Source organism: Panthera uncia, chromosome A2 (genome assembly GCF_023721935.1).
Source record: "Panthera uncia isolate 11264 chromosome A2, Puncia_PCG_1.0, whole genome shotgun sequence".
In the NCBI taxonomy this organism is placed as follows: Eukaryota; Metazoa; Chordata; class Mammalia; order Carnivora; family Felidae; genus Panthera; species Panthera uncia.
Window position 1 is genome coordinate 53,870,784 of NC_064816.1, and position 24,642 is coordinate 53,895,425.

Here is a 24,642-nt window from a genome sequence, read left to right on the forward strand (position 1 = left end):
CCCTTCCTTGGGGACACAGCATCATAGGGGGCCTCGGATTTAACGGGGTGCCCCCGCCCCCGTCGCGTTAGCCTGCTTCCCTCCAGCTGGCACTCCGCTTGCACCGTCAGAAAGCCGTTTCCACACTCTGTGAGGCTGGCGGCCTCCGGGTCATGCAGTATGCACATGACCCGTGGGTCCCCTGGTCATGGGCCGGTGTGTCAGCTCTTCCCCTGCACCATGTGCCGGAGGGCCACATACTCTGTAAGCCTCCAGACGATGCTTCTTGCTGAGTAGCCATCTATCCCAGAATGGAGGGGGGACGACAGAGTCACCTCACTACCAAGTGGTCCGTCGGTCTCCTCGCGGAAGAGAGACGAACGGGGGCTCCGCGCTCACGCTTGCTGCACTCAGAGGCACATGACCTCAAAATTCGTGTGCTCATGTGGGGTGGCCAGTCGTGAAGACCGGCTAACGCCACCCGGATGAACCATTTTGTTCTCCTGGCCGGCCGTCATCCTTCCCCGGCGGACGCGCACTCGTCGGCATTAACGTGTCATGCAGAAATCCTCACGCTTGTGCCCGCTCCCACCTCTCTACCCACAGGCCTCCACCCAGAACCCCTGTCTCCAGTCATCCCGCCCTTTCGTGTCTAGACCTCTGGCCAGATGGCCCGTCAACAGCCACCACCCACACTGCCTCACCTCAGGTCACTTCTCCTTCCACACAAAGTGGCTGGCTGGGACGCTGCCCACAGCACCACCCACTGGGAAGATGCTCCCTGTCCGCTGTCTTCCCAGGTCACTTCTGGATGCGGCTGTTAGGCAGGTGCATCCGTTTCCAATTCGCACCTGTACTGAGCTGACCGTTCCTTTAACCAAGCTCTGGCATTTTCTTCCTCTTCCAGCTGGTTGTAGAGAAACTTCCACAAGGCAAAGGGGAGAGGCTTGGAACATGGGTGACATGGGGGTCTGAACCACCTGCTCGTGGAGCCCGCTCACGCCTCTGGTCCTGCTCAGGCTTACCCGTGGATATGTTTCCACCTGACGGCGGACTGTGATGGGCTCATCCAACTTTACGACTTGGTGGGTCTGACAGACCCAGCATGGAGTGAGTGGCTCCAGACGCACAGCCACGTGGTGCCTGTGGTCGATTGTGTGGCCTCCACTAGGGCCCAGATGAACACACATCTGGCCCAAGTGGGAAGGCCGCCTGCATGTCTATCTGGACCCGCTGCAGCCCCGCCCAAAGCTGGCAGCTTCTGCCACGGCTCGGAATCAGCCATCAGTTTAGTCCAGGCCGCGAAGAGACACTCTGGCAGTGAGTATGCCCTATCCCCCGGGTTCCTTGCCCAGGTGTCCCACAAAAGTGCCCCGAGCTCAGTGAAGTCCTGCTTATCCAGCCTCTCATTCTGGCTCTGCTGGTCAAGCACCCTCAAAATCCATCTCAGGATGGCTCTTCTCAGCACCTGCTGGAGTTTTTACAATTCCTGGGTGTGCAGTCTCTTTCCTTCTTTATCAAGTCCAGCACATCTCCTGCCAGGTTATGCTGGGATTTAACCCGAGTTATTGGCCCGGCAGCCAGGAGAGGTGAGGGTGGCTCCCGAGGGGGCACGGGCTGCCTCGCAGGGTAGCGGCAAGCCCCCACCGCCGCATCTCCAGAGGGTCAAACGCCCAGATGTTTCCCTCCATTTTCAAGGCCTCGGGTTTCTCACCCTGGGGCCCGTGGGTTCCCATGACTGATCTTGGCTGAGCAGCAAATGTCCCTGGAGCTCCGTGACTCCCACAATCAACCAGGTCTGCAGCCTGCCACTCAGGGGTGTCTGTCCTTCCCCTGCACCAGGCAGGTGCCTCTTCGTAAGCTGCCTTTGAAGAGCTCTGCCTCACCGTCAGCCATTACCTGTTAACAGCCCCAGATTTCTCCTTGTCCCTCTGCAGGCCAATACAATCTAGCAGTAACCGGCCAGTTCTGCTGTCTCTATGAGCATGGCTCCCTCATGTTTTTCAAATGCGTGCATCATCGCACCTGCTGCAGCATCCCCTCCGCTGGGACCACACGCTCCGGGTGACGTCATTAGCAATGGTGCTGCCACCTTGTGCCGGGGACTTTGCACACCCCAACCACCCATCAGCCCCAATACAAACTCCGGACTCCAAAGGTTCCTGTGAGCGTCCCTGTTGGGTGATGGTCTGTGGGGATTATCACACATTGAGCCCAGGAGGAGGTAATGCCATCCGGGAGGCCACAGTGACAGTGTAACCAGAAACCCCATACTCCAAGGCTCCTGGATTCTGCCTTGTGCGTCTCTTCCATTGGCTCACTTTGATTTGTATCCTTTTGCTGCATTAAAGCTGTGAAGATAAGCAAGACACTTTCTTGAGTTCTCTGAGTCATTCCAGAGAGTTACCGAAACTGAGGGTGGTCACAGGACCTCTGAGTTTGCAGCCGGCTGATCTGAAGTGTGCCCGCAGCGGAGACCAGCACGGTGGCCGAACCCGCTGTCCCTTCCAAAGGTGGAAGAAGTGGCATACACACGGAGTGAAAGGGCGTTGTAGCTGAGGGGGAAGAAAGGAATGGGTTATGCGGTGAGGGAACCCTAGCATTCCACTTATCCAGCGTTACGTTAATATCTCAGGAGAGGCTTGGAGGGAGTGGTATGGTCTCCTAGCTCGATTATACCCGATGGGCAAAGCCAAGCCCTCTCCTGCCTCTGGAACCTGCCAAGGTGGAACGGAAGCTGCCAACCCGAGTGGGCCAACCTGGGAGACGTTTAGTCCTGCAACACACAATGGGCTGGGCAAGGTGTCAGTGACAGCGTGGGACCCAGCCTTATCAGCCGGGCCTCACCCACCCGCTGGACACGCTGTAGCACCCGCACCGTGGGTGGGTTTCCACGTGGCATCGACGGCCCTGCGGGTGGCAACGCTGACTTACAGCCTCCTCGGGATGGAGGAAAACAGCCGGGCTGAGCAACAGCTGAATCTGGCTAACCGCTAGCTCATTTCTGTGCTTCACAGCTCTGCACAAGCGTATCTTGAGGTACAAACGGCGGCAGATCAGGGGGTGAGAGAAGTAAGTCTACACGCAGATGCCCAAACATGACTGCTCCGGGGGCTAGAATTCGGCTTACCTAAGGGCAGAGCCCTCAGTGCCTGGGAAGTGAGCTCTAGGCCCCTGGAATGTCCTGACAGGACTGGCTTGGCCTGGGGCCGTGGGGCACTGGACAGTCTAACAATGTGACTCATAATGGGAGCTTTGGGGCAGGCCAGATGGCTCTGACCTCCAGGAAGGACTGGACACCAAAGGTCAGCTGTGCTGTCAGTATGACCAAGCTCCAAAAAAGTGCTGGACACCAACAGCTTCCTGGTTGGGAACACCCTGTGTGCGAACTGTCACCCATCACACCAGGAGAGGCACCCCTCCTGGGGATACGGACCCCTCCTACCCTATGCATCATTCCCCTTGGATGATTCTACCTCGTTCCCCTTTTTTGTAACAAGGCTATCATCCTGGACTTGGCACTTCCCTGAGTTGTTCAGGTGAATTAACGAACCTGAGGGTGGTCACGGGAACCCCCAAGTCTGTGTCCAGCATCCTAAGCGAGAGCAGTCTTGTAGAGACAGTCCCTCCAACTACAGCTTGCTCCTCGCACTTGCTCCTTAAACTCCTCGCAGACGTGGAATTCTAGAATCGCTGAACCTTAAAACCTCTAAAGTCAGAAGGAAATCTTGCTCTCCGAGACCCTCCGGGGGAGCCAGGCACCAAGTCAGATCCTGTGGGCGGGTCGCACAGCAGCCCCACGAGGGAAAAAGTGCGGCACTCCCGTCCACTGATGACGCAACTGCAGCCCAGAGGGGTGATGTCACTTCGAGGGTGCACAGGGAGTCTCCCTTGAGCTGGGGGAAGAAGACATAACCGTGTAGGACAGGGCCAGCAGCCACCAGCCAGATGCTGCCCTAGCCCCTGTGGTGTCCCTAACCTGCCTGTTGAGTGGGGGCCTGGCACCTGCTGGTCCCCACCTGCTAAGTGACTATGCCTGACACGGCCACTAGCCCTGGTTTCCCTTGAGGACGGAGCCAGTGAGGGGGGCAGGGAGGGGAGGAAAGGCTATGAGACAATGAGGCCTCCCCGGCAGGCTTACAGCAACAAGCTTTGAGGCCGGCTCATGCCACTGTTGAAAACGTTTAAATAATCACCGCATCCTACATTGGAAGATTTTACATCAAAATGTGGTCTGGGAGCTTGTCTTGAAGAATGAGGACATCTGGCCGTGCGGTGGGGGTTCCCAGGTGGCAGCATGGCTGGAGCCGTGTGGCACACGCGTTCGCACACACACACACAGACATGTGCACTGCTGTTCCGTGGCACAAGCCTTCCTTCCACTGCCAGGCACAGAGCACTGTGATTCTGTCTCTGCTGTTTCAATGCCGGCTGCCACCCACCTGCCACCCACCACATCTCGTTCAAGGCCCCTGGAGTCACACACTGCCTCCATCTGAAATCCGCTGGCTTAGAGAAAGAGCCAAGGGGGGCAGCAAAGGTGCATGTGGGGGACTCAGACCTGGGCCCAAACGCCCGGGTGGCCTTGGGCCTGTCTCTTCCCTTCTCAGCCCTCCTCCTCTGCCCCAGCCTCAAGGCCCCAGAAACCTACATGGGAGAAAAAAGATGAATTCTCATCTTGGGGTTCCTGTCCACATCCTCTGTCTGACCTGATGCTTTCAGGCCCCCGTGACCAGGACCAGTCCTGGAGTCTCTAGACGATATCCCGAGTGACAAACCAGCAGAGGTCCACATTTGGGGAAGGAGGAGGAAGAAAAGGAAGAGTAGAAAAATAAGAAGGATCCCAAAGCTGGCATGCATTTATACTGCGATCCCTTCACCCCTAAGGGAGCTCCTGGTTCGGGGCAAACCCCCTGAGCGAGGCCTCAAGGAAGGTCCTGATCAACAGACGCATGGGTCAGGCTGGGAAACCCTGAAACACGCAGATACGGTCGTCAAACGCAAACACTTTACAAAATAAGTAAACGTTTTTCTTTTTTCAGTTTATAACCCTTTGTTACTATTTGAATATATTTTTTTGCAATGTGCACGTACTACAATTCAACAAAACACTTAACATGGTTTTTTTTTTTTTTTTTTTTAAAGTAAAGAGCAAATCACAGTGGAATATGAAATGGAATATCAACTTTGGGGACAGGTCACCCAGCGAAGTCCAAACACCCCGTCGTGGCCGCTGTGTTTCCTCTTCAGTCACTGTTCGGCCTTTGGCCCTCTGACTCCACCCACAGAGCACCTACAGTGACCCTGAACTGCCCTCAAAGCTTCCTCCCTCGGGTTGGGGCACGGGAGAGGCCCAGGAATCCAGTAGGAATCGAGTCAGCAAAATTAAGTTAATTTACAGTTATAGTAAAAACACCACCGTCACCCGGCCCCACACATGCGGTGTTCAGCAACCACGGAAAGGTGTGCACCGGCAGGGGGCGCACGGGTTGGTGCAGGGACACAGCAGGAGGATCCTGGGGTTCCGTGGCCCCCGCGGGGCGCTCAGGCGGGCACAGGCGGGCAGGCGTCTCACAGGGCAAAGGTGGTAAAGAAGATGTGCATCTTGGCCAGGAAGGTGGTGACGGAGCCCTGACGCCAGAGCTTCATCTCCACGTCCAGGGCGAAGTCCCGGGGCTCACGCACCAAGCGCTGCAGGTAGACGACGCCCGTGAAAGCGTTGAGCGGGCGCGTGCCAAAGTAGCCCTCCTCGTTGCCCTTGGTGATGGTCAGGGAGATGGTGTCGCCCGCGAAGACGGGCACCGGGCTGATGCGGAAGATGTGTGCCGGCACGAGCAGGCCCGTCTGGAAGTTCAGCTGGTAGTACGTGATGCGTGCCGGCGAGTTCTGGCACTCCAGGAAGTCACGGCATGTGGTGCGCTCGCACTTCCTGTGGGATGCACGGGGGCTCGGTCAGCGGGCCCGGGGGCTCGTGTGCGTCCGCGCCTTCCCGCCCCTGACGTCCGACCGTCCGCGACACGGCGCAGGCCTCAGACGCAGGCTTGAGGGCCGGCCAGCCCTGGCGTACCGAGTCACCTTACCTCTCTGGGCCTCAGTTTCCTCATCTGTAAGACGGGCTACTAGCCCGTGGTCTCGCCAGCTGGCTGGGCTGAGTTAATAAACGCGCAGGGCTTCGCGATCAGCCTGGCACCGTGTGTTAGCAGCCCTCGGTCATGCGTGTGTCCCCCACTCGCCTTCTTCCTCCCTCCCTTCATTCTTACCCACCTTCGTCCGCCTTGTTTGCACTCGCATGCTTGCCATTTGCACAGATTCCCCAGGCACAGCGTTTTGATGGTTTTAATCATTTTCCAAATTCCTTTTCTTCTGTAACTGACTCTCCGTTGGAGCCATTTCCTCTCCTCACTCCGAACGGCCTGCCCTTTTCCAGGGGAAGCCTCTCCGCAGACCGGGGCCAACGGCCCGCGTGGGGCTCCACCTCACCCCCGCCTGAGGAAGCCTGGAGGCTCGGCCAAGCCACGAAACAGTGACAATGGGGGGTGAGCCTCCACCAAAGCCACCAGGGGCCTCGATTTCTGAGCACAGCACCCCTCTGTCCCTTCCTGACTCTCGGAGCCACTAAATCACTGTCTACAAGCTCACTGCTTCCAAAACGGACACTGCTCAGGCGCCAGGCCCCAGCAAGCAGCTGTACAGGATCCTTTGAGCAGAGGTCCCCAACCGGTGAAGCGCGACAGGCACCACGACAACCACCACGTCACCAGCCACAAGGGACTGAGGCTGCAACTCACCCCTGTCTTTCCTCATCTCATACGCGTGCCTGCCCCCAGGTGGCGCTGCTCTCATCCCCACGTTGCAGACGGGGCCACCAAGACCCACAGAAGGGAGGCTACCTGTCCAGGCCGCCCCAGCCACACTCTCCTAAATGTCCCAGCGCGCATGCACGTGGATGCTACGGTGTATATGGTGCTGAAAAACGGCAAACTGCCAGCAGGGCAGCCAGGAATCATGAACGCATCCATACTGCTCGTGGCGTGCCACACGCACAGACGTGAGACAGCTAAGAGGGAGAAACTTGTGCCAGGCTAAGAGGGAAGGTGGACACGCTCAGCAGCCATGAGATTTGGCTGCAAGGCGGGGGGGAGGGGCAAGAACTTTGGCCTTGCCCACTTGTTGTTGACCTACTTTTTTTAAATGTGTATTCATTTTTGAGAGAGCAAGCACAAACAGAGAAGGCGCGGGGGGGGGGGGGGGGGGGGGGGGGGTCGGGGAGAGAGGATCTGAAGTGGACTCTGAGCCTGTCAACATGGGGCTTGAACCCACAGACTGTGAGATCATGACCTGAGCCGAAGTTGGACACTCAACCAACTGAGCCACCCAGGCACCCCTGTTGTTAAGATAGTTTTAAAAGCGGATGTCACATTTGCAATTCTCAAAATGTACATCTGGAAAATACCTTACAAAGTAAAATAAAGTGGGAAACAACTGAATTTTAGGAAAAACAAAAGCACTGTATGAGAACGTATGTTTAGTAAAGAAAGGACAAGAAAGGGGAGCCTGGGTGGCTCAGGCGGTTAAGCATCCAACTTCAGCTCAGGTCATGATCTCGCAGTTCATGAGTTCGAGCCCCACGTCAGGCTCTGTACTGACAGCTCAGAGCCTGAAGCTGCTTCAGATCTATGTCTCCCTCACTCTCTGCCCCTTCCCTGCTCATACACACTCTCTCTCTCTCTCAAATATAAGTAAAACGTTAAAATTAAAAAAAAAAAAAAGGGGGGGGGACAGGAAGTATGGCAAAATGCCAAGAAGTTATCAACAAGAAGTGTGGTCACTGGTCCGTAAGATGGTCCCGGGTGTCCCGCCTCCTGATGGTCATGCCTTGCGTGGTCCCTCCTCAGGGTACCCCACCTCTCACAGTGGCGAGCTGTGTGGCCAGCGGCAGAAGGGATGGTATGTCACTTCTAACATTAGATTAGGTTACAAAGGGCTGTCACCTGCTCTCCTGATGACCCGTGCCAAGGGAGGCCACATCACAAGCAGCCTCATGGAGAGGCCCACGCAGGGAGGAGCTGAGGCTGCTGCCCACAGCCACGTGAGCGAGCAGCAGGGTCCTGCAGCCCCAGTCAAGCCTTCAGATGACGCGGCTCCACGAGACTTTGAGCTGCAACCACCCAGCTAAGCTGCTGCCAGCTTCCTGACCCTAACAGCCATTTGTCTGTAAAGAGGCTGAGTGTTGGGATAATGCATTACACAATAGCAACTCGTGTGTGTGTGTGTGTGTGTGTGTGTGCGCGCGCGCGCACGCACGCAGGAGCAGAGATTTTCCGTGAGTTTTCCGTGAGTTTTCTTCCCTTTGCTCTCCACACCCTGAGCAAGGTGCTTCTAACTTGTACCACGTGTGGTCAGTTAGACCACAGACCCAGTGGCCGGGGCCTGTGAGGAGCAGGAGGGGCGGAGGCAGGCACCACGGCCTCTCCCCCGGACAGCACGAGACGGGTGCGGGGGTCCCGGGCCTGGGGCCGGGGGAGGGGGGGCACTCACGTTTCGGAGACGCGGACGTAGTTCGGAGGGCACTCGAAGCGCAGGCAGCGGAAGCCGCCCCGGATGTTATAGCAGGTCTCGGCCTCAGAGCAGTTGTGGGTGCCCAGCGCACACTCGTCCAGGTCTGGGGGGTGGGGGAGAGGAGGGTGAAGAGTGGGGTCCCCCGGCCGGGGGCAGGAGTCCACACCACCCTGGCCCACGCTGCAGGCCCGGGTCTCAGGGCAGCTCGTCCCAACGGTAAGCACACAGCTCCCAGACCACCCTATGCCACACGTACCCGCCCAGGGGCCGAGGACCCTGCTCTAAAAACAATCATTTGTGTCTCCTGAGGGCTTCCCATACTCCCGGAATAAGAACCTAGTCCCTTCATGGACACCACAGGCCCCTCTGGCCCTTCTGCGTCAGAGCTTCTCTCCTTCTCCTTAGGCTGCAGCCCTATGGGACTAGTCTGGGCCGCTCCAACACCCTGACCCCTATCCCACCGCAGGGGCTTTGCATATGCCGTTCCCACTACTGGAACTTTCCCCACATCTTCCCATGGCTGGCTCCTTCTCATCTCTTGGGTCTCAGCTCAGGGCTACCCCCTGCAGGATACCCTCCCCGTCCACCCTATAGTGGTCCCCTCCCATTTCATTCTCCTTCTACTTCCTGTCCTGCTCTGAAACACACTACTTAGTATGTCCTGTGTCCAGCCTTCCCCTCCTCAGTGTGAGCTCCAGAAGGCCAGGGGTGTGTGTCCCTCTTGGTCCTGTGGTGTCCCCAGCATCCAGCAGGGTGCCTGGCACACAGCAGGTGCTCCACACACACGGCCAGATGGAAGTGAGGGACCCATCCCTTGTAAATACAGACTCAAAGATGCACGGCGACGAATGCCCTCCGCACACTGCACAGACGTGCTCACACTCCCTGCGTGCACACACACAAACAGGCAGATGGCTGAGCACACCCATATGCTCACGCATACCCACACAGATACACAGAATCACAGCCACAGGCATACGAGGAGGGCCCTTTCTGGATGCTGAAATACACACACGCACACACACACGCACACACGTATGGATACGTATCTGACAAACGCTCAGAGAAGCACCCATGGGTGTGTGTGTGCACGCATGTTGCACAGGCAACCTGTAAGTCAAGTAGGATAAAATAAAGGGGTTCCAGAGACCCCGTCCGTGAAGACCAGCTGCTCAGCTCAGACAGCGTGGCCCCCGGGGGCCCCACAAGGGCTGCCCCTGGGGTGAAGGGAGCAGAGTTCCTGTCAGGAGCTTCCCTGGGAATCTTCTGGTTTCTTTCTCCAATCCTCCACACTGATCCAGTTTAGGGGTTTCTCCTCACTCAATCCTCATGCCAGGCCTGTGGGGTGAGGGTCGTGGGCCTCCCCAGACACAGGAGGGGCACAGCCTTGCTCAAGGTCGCACAGCAGTCAGCAGGCAGCTGGGGCTGGAAGCCAGGGGTCCAATTGCGATGCCACGTGGTGGCAGTTACAACAGCAGCCAAGCTGCATCCCGAGTCTGCCACCTGGCGTCCATCCAATGCGTGAGGCCCTGCTGCACTCACTCACTTGTCCCCACAACCCCACGAGGCAAGAACGGTGTCACTTCCCACCCTCACGTGTGCTCAGGGTTCAGGGCTCGAACCCCCAACCCATCCCAGACTCCAGGCTGTGGGCCACCACCCCCTGTGGCGACAGATCAGCTGACATTCATTCACCTCTCCAAGCCTCCCTCCCTTTCCTCCTATGCAAACTGGGTCACGATCCCCATTTCCCAGGGTGGCGCAAAGGCGAGTGGGAGAAAACAGGGCAGGAGTCAGTGGCACCAGGATGGGCGCGGTTGTCGTCCTGATGGTTCATTAACTGAATCCACATGAAAGGAGGGCCTTCTGCTCTTCCCCCTTTGGCCCCAGCTATGCTTGGGCGGCCCACAATGGGAGCAAGAAGTCCTGACCCGAGCTTGGGCAGGGGTGTGGCGGGAAGCAGGAGGGAGCTGCTTCTTGCTGTCTGCCCACCCAGTGCTGATGGAGATGCCTACAAGTGAGCAGGAGGAGCGCCAAGGGTCAGCACCACTGCAGCCTGGCCTCACCACGCTCACAGGAAGCTACCAAGGACTTCCCTGTGAGCCTGGGGTCGCCACCCCTCAGTGCTTCCAGGCCCCTCGTATCTGCGGGGCCCTTGACCCTGGAGCCTCTCTCGGAGAGGTCAGGCCAAAGGGAGAGCTGGACAAGGCCATATACCCAGGGGGTGTATGTACACACACACACACACACACACACACACACACACACACATGTATCTATATTGGCATAACGAGACTGGAAAAAATGCATCTAAGTATCAGGAGTAGTTGCCTCTCCATTCAGGTGAATGGTTGAACGTTCAGTAAGCACCTACTGTGTGCCGGGCACTGCCCTACATGCCAATGAACGAGTCACAGCCCTTCCTTCACAGAGCACGTTTCTAAAACATGCTGCCAAGTCTCAATTCCTTCACATTTTTCTGTCCTTTTTTTTTTTTTTTTTTGACCACTGAAGAGAGGCAGGATTTACTGTGACATATTAACCAGCAGGTTCTGTTCTCCGCTGGCTGTGCTCCCATCCTCCCGCTGGAGCCGTGAGACCTCGGTGGTTGGCCTGAGACACAACAGGACCAGGGAGCACAAAGAGGGTCACCCCTTAGATCTGAAGGTCAGCGGGCTATAGACGTGGACACTGGTGATTCAGGAAGTGGACATAACCAGGCAGAACCACCAACCCATGCTCTGTCCCTGTCCAGCCTGTGACAGCACGGAGACTTTTCCAGCAAGAGAATCTGGAGGGGAAGCAAAGGCTATCACATGTGCAGCGGGGCCCCCGTCTCACCTGACCTCCTGATGGAGGCTACAGATGTAGCAGGGACAGAAGAGAGGTGACCCGTGCCCTCCACCTTGCCCAGGTGGCTTGCCAGGCCTAGCTTTGGTGGCTTCAGGAAGTCCCAATGGAACCGAACTTATAATCGTGACTTCCCAACTTAGAAGGAAGATTAGAGGTCACAGAACCTGGTCCCCATCCACGGAAGTAGCTGCAAACTGCAAAAGCAGGTGACTGCCCACCTAGTCTGTACATCCCCAGTGACGGGAAGTCCCCCCCTCCCCAGTTCCGTGTGGCCCTACCCAGCTCTGCATAGCTCCGGCTGGGACAGTGTCTTTCTGCATGCAAGCTTAGTAGACGCAGCTGCCTGCGGATGGACATTACAACCCCTGAGCTACAACCCTGAGGCTCTTTCCAGGTTCCTCACCCGCCTTTTAGGACCACCACTCAGGATGCCTGTCCCTGCCCCAGGAGAGGGCCCAGAGCTCAGCCCAAGCCTGGAAGACTAGCCCGAGCTGAGTCGAACAGAAGAAGACTGTCTCCTTCCTCATCCCGGGCACAGACCTCAGTTAACGTGGCCACCAGCGGCATTGGCCATTCCCCGTTTATGCACTAGATGTCGTAGCTCCAATCGCACAGCAAGCTGTGTAAGGCTTTCTGGGCCTGCTCAGAGCCTGCCCGAGGCACTGGTGGGGCAGGGACCCCTTGCTTACCCTTGCAGGACCTCCCATTGGCCGTCATGGCGTAGCCGTGCTCCGGGCATGCACACTGGTAGCTCCCTGGCACGTTGATACAGCGGAAGGTACAGAGGATGCCGGCTCCCTGAGCACACTCGTCAATGTCTGTCAGAGAGAGGGTCAGCCCCTCGTGAAGCCCCTGTACCCGCAGGGCCCAGCTACTGACAGTCATTCTGGCCCTGCCACAGCCCCGGAGCCCAGGGGCCCATTTTACCAATGAGGACAACAGGGCACAGAGAGGGGAAAGAGTTGCCAAAACCCACACCGCAAAACGGGACTCCCATTCCAGTGCTCACTCCCTGGGGCTGCCCCATCGTTGCTGCTATCGGCGCAGGGCCAAGAAGTTACGAGGCACAGGCCTGGACAAGGTCTGTTAGCGCAGCCTCCGTCTCGCCGAGGCCAGGACCGTCGCCGCCACTTTATGGCGGAGAAGCCCGAGGTCAGGGCTGGGGAGCTCCCGCCCCGGGTCACGCAGCTGAGCAGATGGCAGGGCTCAGAGTCCAGCTCTGATGTGACGCTAAAGCCTGTGTATATCCCGCGTGTCCCTGCCCGGCACGGAGCCTCTGGGGGACCGCAGGGGAAGGCGTGCCAGTGGGTCAGGGCGACCCCGGGCAGGGGAGGGGTACCTGTGCAGGTGTGCCCATCCTCGGCCAGCTGGTAGCCTTGACGACAATAGCACTGATAGGAGCCATAGGTGTTGGTGCACTCCTGGCTGCAGCGCCGGGTCTCACACTCGTTCACGTCTGCAGGGAGACCGGCCTGTGGTCGAGGCACAGTCTTCCCGGCCCAGCAGTGCGGGCCAGGGCCCCAGCTGACCTGGAGCCTTAGCTTGGGAAGCCACTCGTTCCAGCCCCTCTCAGGGGCCAGTGGGGAACCAGAGACCCCGGAAAGGGCAAGGAGCCCACCGGGGGAATGCAGCCGAGGCAGGGGCGGGGCTGGGGCTTGCTGGCAGAGTCTCAGCCTGCTGCCTGGAGGAGGCAGCTACAGAAAGATGGGGCTCAGGTCTCCCGGGCGGGGAGTTAGATGCCGCCCTATGGAGAGCCTGTAGCGCCTGGGAGAGACGGCTCTGGGAAGTATCATCTACGCGCCAACCCCTCGAGGGCTGGGGCCTCGCCTGCCTGCCCTGATCCCCAGGCCTGCCCCTGCATGGGGCTGGGGGGAAGGGTAAGAGCTGCACGTATGGGCGTATGGGCCAAACGATGTGGCAGCCGACGAACGAGAGGTCAATTCGTGGCTCCACTTGAACATCTGCACCCTGAGCTCCTTGAGGGCAGGGACGTGGGTTTCCCTCATCCAACCAGGAACTGCTGAGCTCCTACAACATCCCGGGTCTGTGCTGAACTTGGGGACTTAGCCGGGAACAAGATGGACAAAACCTCCACTTTGCGGAGCTCATGCTCACACGTGTGCTGGTAAAGAAGGGGGAGGGGTCAACTAAATGAGTAAAATAACCAGTATGTCAGGAGAGGCAAATGTTTCGGGGAAAGAGCAGAGAAAGAGACAGGGAGTGTGTCTGGGAGGGCTGAAGCTCTGCAGGCGTGTGGGCATCTGGGGGAAGTGTTCCAGGTAGAAGGCACAGTAAGAGCAAAGACCCTGGGGTGAGCGTCTGCCTGGTGCCCTCAAGGGACAGCAGCAAGGAAGCCAGCATGGTCAGAGCAGAGTGAGCCAGGGGAGGGGAGCAGGAGAAGTCAGTCATGTGGAGCCTGGTCACACTTCCCTGCCCCTGGGCTGGCCCTGTCCCACGGGAGGGCCAGCCCAGGGGTCTCAAAAGGCTCTCCTGCCCAGGAGGGAGGTAAGAGCCCCTAAAATGGGAAGGGCTGGAGAAGACGGTGCCAGTTAACCATGGCTGGAGACCCACATCCCCTTCCCTCGCCGACCCCCTCACCCCTCCACTGAGCCACCTCGGGACTTCCCTCCGTCCCAGTCCTGCCAGGCCTGGTCCGACCATGCCGCAAACACACATGGGAACAGCCTGACAGTCCACACATGTAAGAACTTGGCCTCAGATACCAGCCCATGGGCAGGGTCCAGCCCGTTCACATGCTTGGCTTAACTCACAGTGTGTCTTTTGAAAGTTTAAATCCGGGGCGCCTGGTTGGCTGAGTCGGTTAAGTGTCTGACTTCAGCTCAGGTCATGATCTCATAGCTTGTGGGTTTGAGTCCCACATCGGGCTCTGTGCTGACAGCTCAGAGCCTGGAGCCTGCTTCAGATTCTATGTCTCCCCCTCTCTCTGCCCCTCCCCTGCTCGTTCTCTCTCTCTCTCAAAAATAAACATTAAAAAAATAATAAATTTAAAAAATAAGTTTAAATCCATTGTAACATGTAAAAACCCAGCAGATTTTACACAGATACCTAAATGTCTAGCATCTGGAAAACCAGGAAGATTGGGTCGCCCCGGACTGGTGCTGCTGGGTGGCACCGTCCACAGGTGCCGTGCGGCTGCTGCTATTTGGTGGCTGCTGGGCTCTCCAGGTGGCCAGGAACCCTACCTCATGTTTCACTCACTTCTGTTCCTTGCCTGGACCCCCAGGCTGTGCGGTCACGACCAGGATCAGAACCCACGAAGGGGCAGAGGCTGGGCTGCCACCTGGGTCTGAAAGGAGCTGCCGTCCGGGGGTACGGACGCCTCAGAAACCCACCCCTCTGGTCCGAGATGGCCGGGCCCTGGGCCCTCCAGGAGGGCCCATGGCAGGAAAGAGCTGGACCAGCTGAGGCCAGGGTGCGTTTGCAGAAGTAGGGAAGTGGCATGAGGTAGGGACGGGGTCTGTGAAGCTATGAGGCCAGGGCCCGGGCGAGATGGCTTTCCATGGTGGCTGCGCATCTGTGCGGGGTCGGAGGTCGGGGCCAGTGGTACCTTCACAGCGCTTGCCATCAGCAGCCAGCAGGAAACCGGAGGCGCAGGAACAGCGGTAGGAGCCCAGGGTGTTCTCACACGTGTGCTGGCACAGGCGGCCGGGTGAGGTCCAGCACTCATTCACGTCTGCAAGCGAGCGGCGGGCAGGGGGTGGGTGGCCCGTGGCGACGGCAGGGGTGGCCCGGAGCCCGCTCCCCCCACCCCCAGGTAGAAGAGGGGGCTGGGTGAGGACAGGGACACAGACACCCAGGAGGGACAGGGAGGAACCAGGACAGGGAACGGGAGAGGCAAAAAGACCGGGGCAGACGAGAAAGGCAGCAAGGGTGTCGGAAGGAGGCTGCAGGCAGAGACAGGGATGGAGACGGACACAGCAAGGGGCGAGAAAGGAGGGTGGCAGCGACCAAGACCGAGAGAAGCAGGGAGGACAGCAGCAAGGAGGCACCGCTGGGCAGGATGGCAGCAGGCGGTCCAGCCGGGGCCGCCCAGCGTGCCGGCAGAGCAGGGCGGAGGGAGGAGGAGGCCTGAGGGCCGGGCGGGGGCAGCCGGACCCCACGCGGGGGCTCCCGGCCACCAGCGCCCACCTACCGACGCAGGCCCGGCCGAAGGCGTCCCGCTGGAAGCCAACTTTGCAGTCACAGCGGTAGGAGCCGGGGAGGTTGTGACACACCTGCCCCTCGCCGCACTGGTGCACGCCGGTCTCACACTCGTTCACGTCTGCCAGGGGAGGCGAGCAGGGCACCCTGAGGCCTCGGCTCTCCCTCTGCAAGGGCCTCCCACAGGCAGAGGAGCCCGGGAAGGCCCAGGCCGGATGGGAGGCAGGGAGGGAGGAGGTTGGCCTCACCCACACACTTGGTCCCGTCCTGGCTGGCATGGTAGCCTCGCCCACAGAGCAGCGGGTTCCTCTGGCATGTGTAGGAGCCCACGGTGTTGACGCAGCTAAAGCCTGGCCGACAGGGCTCGGACAGCGACGTACATTCGTTGATGTCTGCAGAAGCGGTGCGGGTGACGGGGGGCCTGGCACAGCTGAGTCCAGGGTCACACCGGGAGGTGGCCAGTGTGGGGCTCCAGACCAGCCCTGGATAGGGCTGCAGGGTCACATCGTCCCAGTCCCGTGTCCTATGACCCCAGGGCCTTTTCCTCCAAGAACCTCGCCCGCTGGGCGCTTCCTACATTCTCACAGTTGCCCTGATGAAGCAGCTGAAGGCAGAGGTCCCCCTACGACTTCGAGCTGAGTCCTAGGCTACCTACAGTAAGTTGTGCCCCTGCTCTGCATTTTTCCACCAAACCATCAAGCTCATCGTCCATCACTCCCTCACACTCTGCCCTAGCCTCACTGTTTCCTCATCATCCCATGATGCCCCAGCCCACCACAGGACCTTGGCACATGCTGCCCCCCCCCTCTGGCCAACACTGCCCTCAGATATTTTCAGGGCTGGCTTCCTCTCTTCCTCAGGTCCCTGCCCCAATGCCACCTCCAACCATTCTACGTAGATGAGCCCACCCCCCTTTTTAAGACTGTTTTCTCTACTTGCTTTATTATTTATCAAAGCACCTTTGAATAACTGCCACTTCTATAAATATGTTTGCCTATTCAGTCCCTCCTTCTCCAAAATGTCTCATTAAAGTGCCAGAACTCCCTGGGGCACCTGGGCAGCCCAGTCAGTTAAGTGTCTGACTCTTGATTTCGGCTCATGATCTTGCAGTTGTGGGATCGAGCCCTGCGTTGGGCTCCGTGCTGAGTGTGGAGTTTGCTTGGGATTCTCTTTCTCTCTCTCTCCACACCCCCAACCCCTCTCCTACTCATTCTCTCTCTCTCTCTCAAAATAAAATAAACTTAAAAGGAGTGCCAGAACTCCCTGACATCTAGAACCAGGCACATTTTCAGTGCTCCGAAAATGTTGTCAACGAACGAATCAGTGAGGAACTGTTGGCCATCGGGCAGACGCCTCCCCACCTTGCCCTGACCCCAGCTGGGTATCCCAGGGCAGATCGCAGGGACCTTCTTGTGCCCACGACCCTGCAGTGACCCCGTGACATTGCTAGGGTCACACAGTGAGGAGCTGTAAAGGCGGTGCCCCAGAAAGGCGTGTGACAGAGCCACACTCTCACACACCCCCAGTTTCTGTCCACACCCAGTGGCCGGCCTTGCACACCTGCCCGCCTTCCCACCTCTCCGTCTGCATCTTTCACCCCGCCCCACCCCCACAGGGTTGAGCACAGCCTTAGCCATGCCCGCACCAGACACCGGCAGTCCCGCGGGGGCTCTGGCGCCCTGCCTCTGGGCCAGACGCGCTCAGGAGCCCTGGGGGAGGCGAGGCTGCCAGCCAGCAGCTGTGCGGACGGAGTCGGAGAGTGTGAGATCTCAGACCCACACAAGGACAACCAGGCCACCATATGCAGGCCTTAACCCAGGAGTGCGGCACGAAATCAACCCGTCCTTTCGCCTCATCCGCCTCACTAGCATTCTCTACAAATAGAAACTGTAGCGAGTATCACATATAGCAGAGAGAGTAACATTTTGTGGCGTCTGTGTTCCGGCCTCATATAAATGTGTCTTTACCAAGTCAAGACATAAAAATATTCCCTGCGGCTAGCTAGGCTAAAAGAATCTGAGACGCACTCATGCCCACAGATGGGTAAGCAGAGGCCACAAGAGAAGGAGCTCAGCCAAGGTCAGACAGCTCAGGATAGTAAGCGTTCCGATTCCCAAGTGCCTCCTGGGGCACGGACATGTCTATTCACGGGTAGGGATGCTGAGGCTGGGAGAGGGGACGAGCAGCCAGCAGGGAGGCACACCCTCCCAGAGACCCCAATGCCCCCTCCCAGAGACCGCCCTCCCCCCCCCCCCCGCCCCTGGGCCCTGCTCACCCACGCAGTTGCCCTCGGGGTCCTGAAGGAAGCCATCCATGCAGCGCGGCCGTGCCTGGCAGTAGAAGGAGCCCTTGGTGTTCTGGCACGTGAAGCCCGCCTGGCAATTGTGTTTGCCCAGCTCACACTCGTCCACATCTGCCACGCAGAGGCGGGGTGTCAGGGTTCGGCGGGGCGGGGGCGGGGGGGGGTGCTGGCAGGCCCCTGCCCGTACTCCCCACCATGACCTTGACGACGACATCGCCACACTGACCGAGCTCCTCTGCAGTACCAGGCACTGTCCCAAGCACTCCGAGATGGATTTATTTACGCAACGCTCGCGACAAGCCTAGGAAGCAGGTGCTGTGACAAACCCCATCCTCGACAGGGGGGACTGAGGCACACACACGGTTGGAGCGCTCGGCGGCACTGGGCTGGGCCCTGCTGCACACTTCCCGGGGCCGCAGAAAGGAGCGTGAGCACTCATGCTCAAGGGCCTGCGTCCAGGCCTCTCGGGAGGCGGTGCGGCCGATGGAGCCACACCCGGACAGCTCCGAGCGGGTCACCGAGGGCTCCTCACCTCTGCACGGCACTCCACTGTTTACAAAGTGCTGGCACTGCCCTTTCCCTCACGCTCCCTGCAGCAGTCACACCAGGCCTCCTTCACAGACGAGGAAACGGAGACGGGACGCGGGAGGGCCACACACATGCTCAGCCGCGGGGCGGACCCTCGCTCAGGTTTGCCGCTGACTGCCAGACCAGTGCCTGCATATGTGTCTGTCTGTGCTCCTGCCACCTGTCCGTCCTTGCCTCCACCCACCCCCTGTCTGGTTTCCAAGGCCTCCACCACCTTGTCACAGCAGCCCAGTCTCTGGGAGGCCCTGCACGGGGTTCCAGGCACCCGGATGTGAACCAGGCACGGCCGCCTTTCAGGGACCACCACATGCCTGTGGAGGCAGCCCCTCCACAGACCAGAGTGGCTAAGAAGGAGGTGGCCAGCACCCCGAGGCGACAGAGCGGCAGCGGGCGTGGGACACGTCCAGGGGGGCGGTGCCCCTTGCCAGGCGTCGGCGTTCTCGGGTTGGGGGTGCTGGCCCTGGATCCATGTGTGCACACATGTGTGCCGAGGGGACAGGGCTCATCTCTCATCCCCCCTCCCAGCTGCCCCCCCCCCCAGCTCAGGGCCGGACACGGAGCTTGCTAAGCCCCCCCCCCCCCCCCCCCCCCCCCCCCCCCCCGAGCTCACGCCCGACTCTGGGCCACTCCTCGTCCACAGTTTCCAGGGTTTGCAACAATTACGCACCTCTGTAGGTCTTACCTCTTTGGTGACATCCTCCTGGACATTTTTAGTTACAAAAAAAACCATGCTTCCCATCACCTGTGAAACAGGCTCTCAACCCCCTCCCTAATGGGGCCTGCCAACCCCACCCCCAGCCTTCCACACTCCCAGCCTGCCTGTAACCCCGAGACTTTCCGTTCTTTGACCATGCCAAGATCTCCCCTGTCCCCAAAGGCCTCACACTCGCTGTTCCCTCTGCCTGGAGCCCCATGACTCCACGTCTGGGTTCCTCGGACATCACCTCCGTGGGAGGCCTCTCTGGACCCCCACCGAAGGGAGCACCCAGCCCACAGACACTCCTGCCCCCCCATTTGCTTGTGCAGCCTCTGTCTCCCTCATCAGGGGGTGACAGAGAAGGACACCATGCCCCAGCAGCTCAGGATGTATCTGTTCAAATGGTTCAAGGAAAATTCTCCCTCTTCTTAGGAGACTAGAATTTTCCAGTGGAAGGCACACAAGTGAGCCTTCTGTGGAGCTCTACCCCAACGTACAAACAGGGGAACAACTCCACACCAAGACACCAGCAAAGGTCACAAGCCCAGAAGCACACTCTGGCTCCCCACCACCAGCCTCAGATGCCCCCACCCTGCCCCAAACACTGGTCATCCGTGGGGGCTTCCCACAGGCAAGAAACCCAAGTGCTTGGGGCCTGCCAGAGGGAGAAGGCTCTGGGCAGGGTGAGGGTGGGGCCAGGGGCAGGGCACGGCAGGGGTGGGGTGTCCAGACTGCCCTCCTCACCTGCGCACTCGCCGTCCTGGAAGGCGTAGCCGGGCTCACAGGTGAGAGCCTTGTAGCAGTGGAAGGAGCCCACGGTGTTCACGCAGTGCTCTCCCCGGCTGCACGTGTGCAGGTCTGCCACACACTCGTTGATGTCTGCAGGGGGAGGGGCCGTCAGGTGCCATGGGGTGGCGGCAGGACCTTGCCCTGGCTCGGCCAGCCCTGCCCTCGAGGCCTCAAGGTGCTCACCACCCAGAGACTCACACGTGGTTGGTGTCCACCTGTCTGTGCATCTGTTCATTCAACAAAGATTTATCAAGCATCTGCTGTGCCAACAAGCATTGTTCCTGGCACCAGATCACATCCATCAGTGACTAAGACAGACACAGCCCTGGCGGAGCCCAACAGATAAATACACAAAGTAGGGAGGGGGGTGGTCACGAGTGCTGTGGAAAAGACAGAGCAGGGCCAAGGAAATAAGGAGTACGTAGGGGCAGCAGGGAGGTCAGGGAGGGATCGTCCGACAAGAGGGCCTTGGAGCAAGCGTCTGAAGGGGTGACAGAATGAGCCAAGCAGACATTCCTGGCAGAGAGGACAATGGACGCCAGGGCCCCGAGGAGGGAGCCTGCCAGGCAGATTGAAGGACCGGCCAGGAGGGGGTGTGGCTGCAGGGGAAAGAAAAGAAGAGAGTGTTCGGAAATGGCAGAGCAAAGTGGGAGCCACGGAGGGTTCCGGCAGAGGACTGAAATGGCCTCGCTCATTTGTAACAGGGTCCCCTGGCTGGGTGGGAATGCTCCGGGGGCGGGGGGGGAGAGTGTGGAGGCTGTTAGGACAGAAGATGGATGCTGGGGTTCAGACCACCACCCACGGAGGTGAGGAGAAGCCAGCCGTTTCTGGAAATGCAGTGAAGGTAGAACCAACTGGATCCACTGATGGATGAGACGGAGGTGAGCAAGAAAGAGGAGCTGAGAGGTGTGCAGAGCTTTCTGGCTGAGCAGCCAGACAGGCAGGGGTGCCAGGCCTGGGGATGGGGACAGCTTTGAGAACCAGGCTGGCAGGGAAGGTCAGAGCCTGTGGACACATTGCATTCGAGTGTCAAGAGGCAGCCAGGCACACACGTGAGTTCACTGAAGGGGTCTGAGCGGAGACACTAACCGGGGAGTGGTCAGTCGCTAAGGTCACCCAGGGCACAGGACACAGAAGAGGCCAAGAACCCACTTGGGATGAGCAAGTGGGAAGGGGAGAAGCCGGTGACGGTGTGCAAAGGGAGGGCAGGACACTGGAGAGTCAGCCAGAAACTGCCCCAGGCCTGGCGCTCTGGATGACGGCCGGCCGGCCCAGTGCCTGCTGCCTCCACGCTCCAGCAGGCAGGGAGGTGCCCCAGTCATTCGCTGATGCGTTCCTCCCTTCACACACAGTAACCAGCACCTATCCTGTGCCAGGTGGCCAAGCGGGGGCGTTGGCCACAGCGCCTGCCCTCAAGGGAACTGCCAGCCTGCCGTGGGGACGGGACAGGGAGGAGAGATGCTGGGGAGAAAAGCCATAGGCTCGGAGCCCTGGCCTGTCAGAGTCACTTCTCGGGGGCAGCGACAGGTGAGCTAATTCCACGAGGATGCTGGAGACCAGGTGGAAGGGGGCAGAGCAGGGCAGTGAGGGAAGAGACTCCCCCAGCCTCGCAGGTGAGCCAAATGGCACATGGGCCAGGCTGACCATGAGACTTCAGTGGGGGTGGGGAGGTGGGAAAGGGAGAGTTTGGGGCCAGCAGTTTCCAAGGAAGGCTTGGCTGGCAAGATGAAGACTTCCGATTCACAGGATGGATGGACAGGGGAGGTATGTTCCCACGACCCCAGAAACGCCAGAGCCCCAACAGCCTGGGAGGAATCATGGTAACAAATAAAAGCAGCCGGCACTCAGGTTCACCAGGGGCCTGGCGGTTTACAGATGCAGCTTCACAAACGAGGAAATAGGTCTCCCAGAGGGGCTGTGACCGGACCAAAGTCACACAGCCTGCACGTGGCAGCAGCAAAAAGGGAACCCAGAGCACCCGGCCTAGAGCTGCGCCCTTTCCACGCTGCTGTGGGAGAGGCCCCAGAACCCTCCCATCATCTAGCAGCACAGCCCATCTGGGACACTTTTCCCAGGGGCCAAGATGGTCCTCAAAGGGCTGGGCACAAAAGGCAAACAGCAGAAATTGCACGTCCATCAGGAGTCTTCTGAACCTGGCCCCACCCAATCCCACTGTGACTTCCATACCTCCGGTGATGGGGGGCTCACTACCTATGCAGGCTGCCTCGGCGTGACACATTTGTTGAATCATAACAATGACGTCGAATACCAGGACATTCTTCACACAGACTAACTCAATCTCTACAGTGACTAAGGTGGATGTTATCACTATCTCATTTCACGGATGAAGAAACAGGCTCAGAGAGCTGAACTGATTTGTCTGAGGTCTTACAACAGGAAAGCTCAGAGCCAGGATTTGAACCCACACAGTCTGGCCGCAGAGGCCATACTCTTCATCCGCGTGTGAATCTCCCACGTCACCAGCCAGGGTTCATGAGCATGAATAAATGATGGAAAGACCAAGTGCTAACAGATGGTAAGACGAGCAGGTCAGTGGAACGAGAGGAAGGACAGGAGACGCCCATGTGTCTGTGCAGAATGAGCAAGGAGGGAGACACGAAAGAATGAGAATGTGAGCTCATAAATTTTGCTGAATGAAATACACCTTTGCTCTTCTAGTCCCAGAACCTGTTTTCTGGCTACCTGGTGACCCCTTTTACTGCAAGATCTTCTGTCCAGGCCACCAGGGGAGCCCGCACACCCAGGCACGGCACGGGCATCCTGGGAGGGGTGCTTGCAGGCCTGGGCAGGATCCTCCTTCCCAGACATACACACACAGACACGACCCAGACAGGAAGAGCCGCCCAGCCACTGACAAGCAGGTTCGGGAGGGCTCATGTTGTGCCGACGGCTGGGGGGCCAAGGGCAAACATGTCTGCAGCCGCCCCTCAGCCCAGCGCCGTGGGCCCATCTGCCCAGCGGCGGAGGGTGACGAAGAAGAGGACATGTCCAGGCTGGACATGGTCCCCAAGCACAAAGAAGACAGACGGGGCTCTGATCACGTGCCCTGGACGCGCTCTGCACTGCTCCTACCTGCACACTTGTGTTCAAGCTGTTCCTCCCACCCTGCATGCCCTTCCCGATTTCCAAGTCCCATCCATCCGTGGAGACCACTGCAAATGCCACCTTCTCCGGGAAGTGTGCCCAGATGCCAACAGGTGGAGTGACCTCTCCCTTTGCCTGTGCCTCTGCTGGAGCATTTCCAAGAGTCTGTCCTGAGTCCCTGCTACTTTGGGTCTATCTCTCTGTACAGGACCATCACGTTTCCTCCATGAAAATATCAGAACCCCACACTTGGTGCCCTCCTCACTCCCTGTGGGGCACACCTGAAGCCCTAGCCACTGGCCCACATGTGCACCAAGAGGCAGGAGGGGAGGGCTGTTACAGAGCACCGGCCCCACCCATGCTTGGGCCAGGAGCTGGGTACCACTCGGTACCACCCCCTGCCCGGTCCTCTGGCCCCAAGGTTAGAGGCAAGGAACCAGGCTCAGAGAGGGAGCTCCACTGTTCAGCGTCACACAGCAAATGAACACTGAGTGGGGGTGCAGTGCTAGGTCTGCCAGACCCCAGCTCCATCCTTCCGCCTCTAGAGGGGATTCTAGTTGTACCTAAGGACAACCTCAGCAGCTGACATCACGTGCTCACGATGCCCCAGGTCTGGGCTCTGGCATGCACATGTCATATAATCTCCAAAGGAGCGTCAATGTCTCCTCTTTTCACAGATGATGAAACTGAGGCTTGGAGAAGGGAAGACATTTGTTCAAGGCCACAGAGCTACTAGGGGCTCCTGCTTCAAACCCAGGCCTCCCTGCCTCCAGACCCCACGGACCCCCATCCTGCTGCCTGGACGTGCGACCTCCTCATAGCAACGCCCCAGCCAAGTCACATATCAACTACCTTTCTGACTCGCAGGCACGTACGTCCCTGAGGAAAGCAGCCTCCCAGTGGTGTCAGTAGAGAAGCGGGACAGGACACCAGGACAGACAGGGCATGGCACGGAGCAGGGGGGTGCTGGCCGTGCTGAGAGCTCATATGCAAAGGGCAGGCCCTTTAGCATGTGGCCACGGCATGGCCGCTTGGCGTGGAGCAGAGCAGAGAGCCGTGACAGTGGCGGCAGGCGGGGGCTCTCGCTTACCCACGCACTTCCTGTGCATGTTGAGAATAAAACCCTCAGCACAGAGCACCGTGTGGCTGACACAGTAGAAGGATCCCAAGGTGTTGACACAGAACTGTCGCAGGCTACAATCATGAGTGCCCATCAGGCACTCGTCTTGGTCTAAGACAGTCGCAGGAGGGAAAACAGAAGGGCCATTAGAGAGGCGTGGAGCATTCAGTGACAGAGAGGGAAACTGAGTCCCAGGGAGGGGCAGGGACCTGCCCAGGGCCTCCCAGCTCATCAGTCGTACCTCTGGGCTTCGGGCCCAAGTCTGCGTTTGTACAGTCACATGATATCAGAGCCAGAACCCCAGTAAGGACAGATGGCAAGGTGAGGCTCAGAGAGGATGGCAGGGTGGGACCAGAGGCCGTCTCCCACCCAGCTCCGGAAATATTCCACCTCCAGAGGCAACCAAAGGAGCCACACAATGGCAGGTGTTGCAAACTCAAGTGCCTAAGGGACCAGGCTGGCAACATATACAGGAGAAGGGGCCAAGAG

At 58.9% G+C, this 24,642-nt stretch overlaps 1 protein-coding gene across 3 annotated transcripts in view; it reads right to left on the reverse strand.

Annotated features, from left to right (window-relative positions):
• Positions 1-4,973: 4,973 nt before the first annotated feature.
• FBLN2 (fibulin 2) overlaps positions 4,974-24,642 on the reverse strand; it is an 89,236-nt gene continuing 69,567 nt past the window's right edge. The window contains exons 9-18 of one of the 3 annotated variants that reach the window (XM_049641073.1): positions 24,124-24,264; positions 19,884-20,018; positions 17,828-17,965; positions 15,801-15,944; positions 15,545-15,673; positions 14,960-15,085; positions 12,731-12,847; positions 12,081-12,209; positions 8,518-8,641; positions 4,974-5,908 (exon numbers count right to left, since the gene is read on the reverse strand). In XM_049641073.1, coding sequence (XP_049497030.1) covers positions 5,551-5,908; positions 8,518-8,641; positions 12,081-12,209; positions 12,731-12,847; positions 14,960-15,085; positions 15,545-15,673; positions 15,801-15,944; positions 17,828-17,965; positions 19,884-20,018; positions 24,124-24,264 — 1,541 coding nt within the window. In that variant the 3' untranslated portion in view covers positions 4,974-5,550. The remainder of the gene's footprint in view (positions 5,909-8,517; positions 8,642-12,080; positions 12,210-12,730; positions 12,848-14,959; positions 15,086-15,544; positions 15,674-15,800; positions 15,945-17,827; positions 17,966-19,883; positions 20,019-24,123; positions 24,265-24,642) is intronic. The other 2 variants (XM_049641074.1, XM_049641075.1) reach the window with 2 other exon arrangements.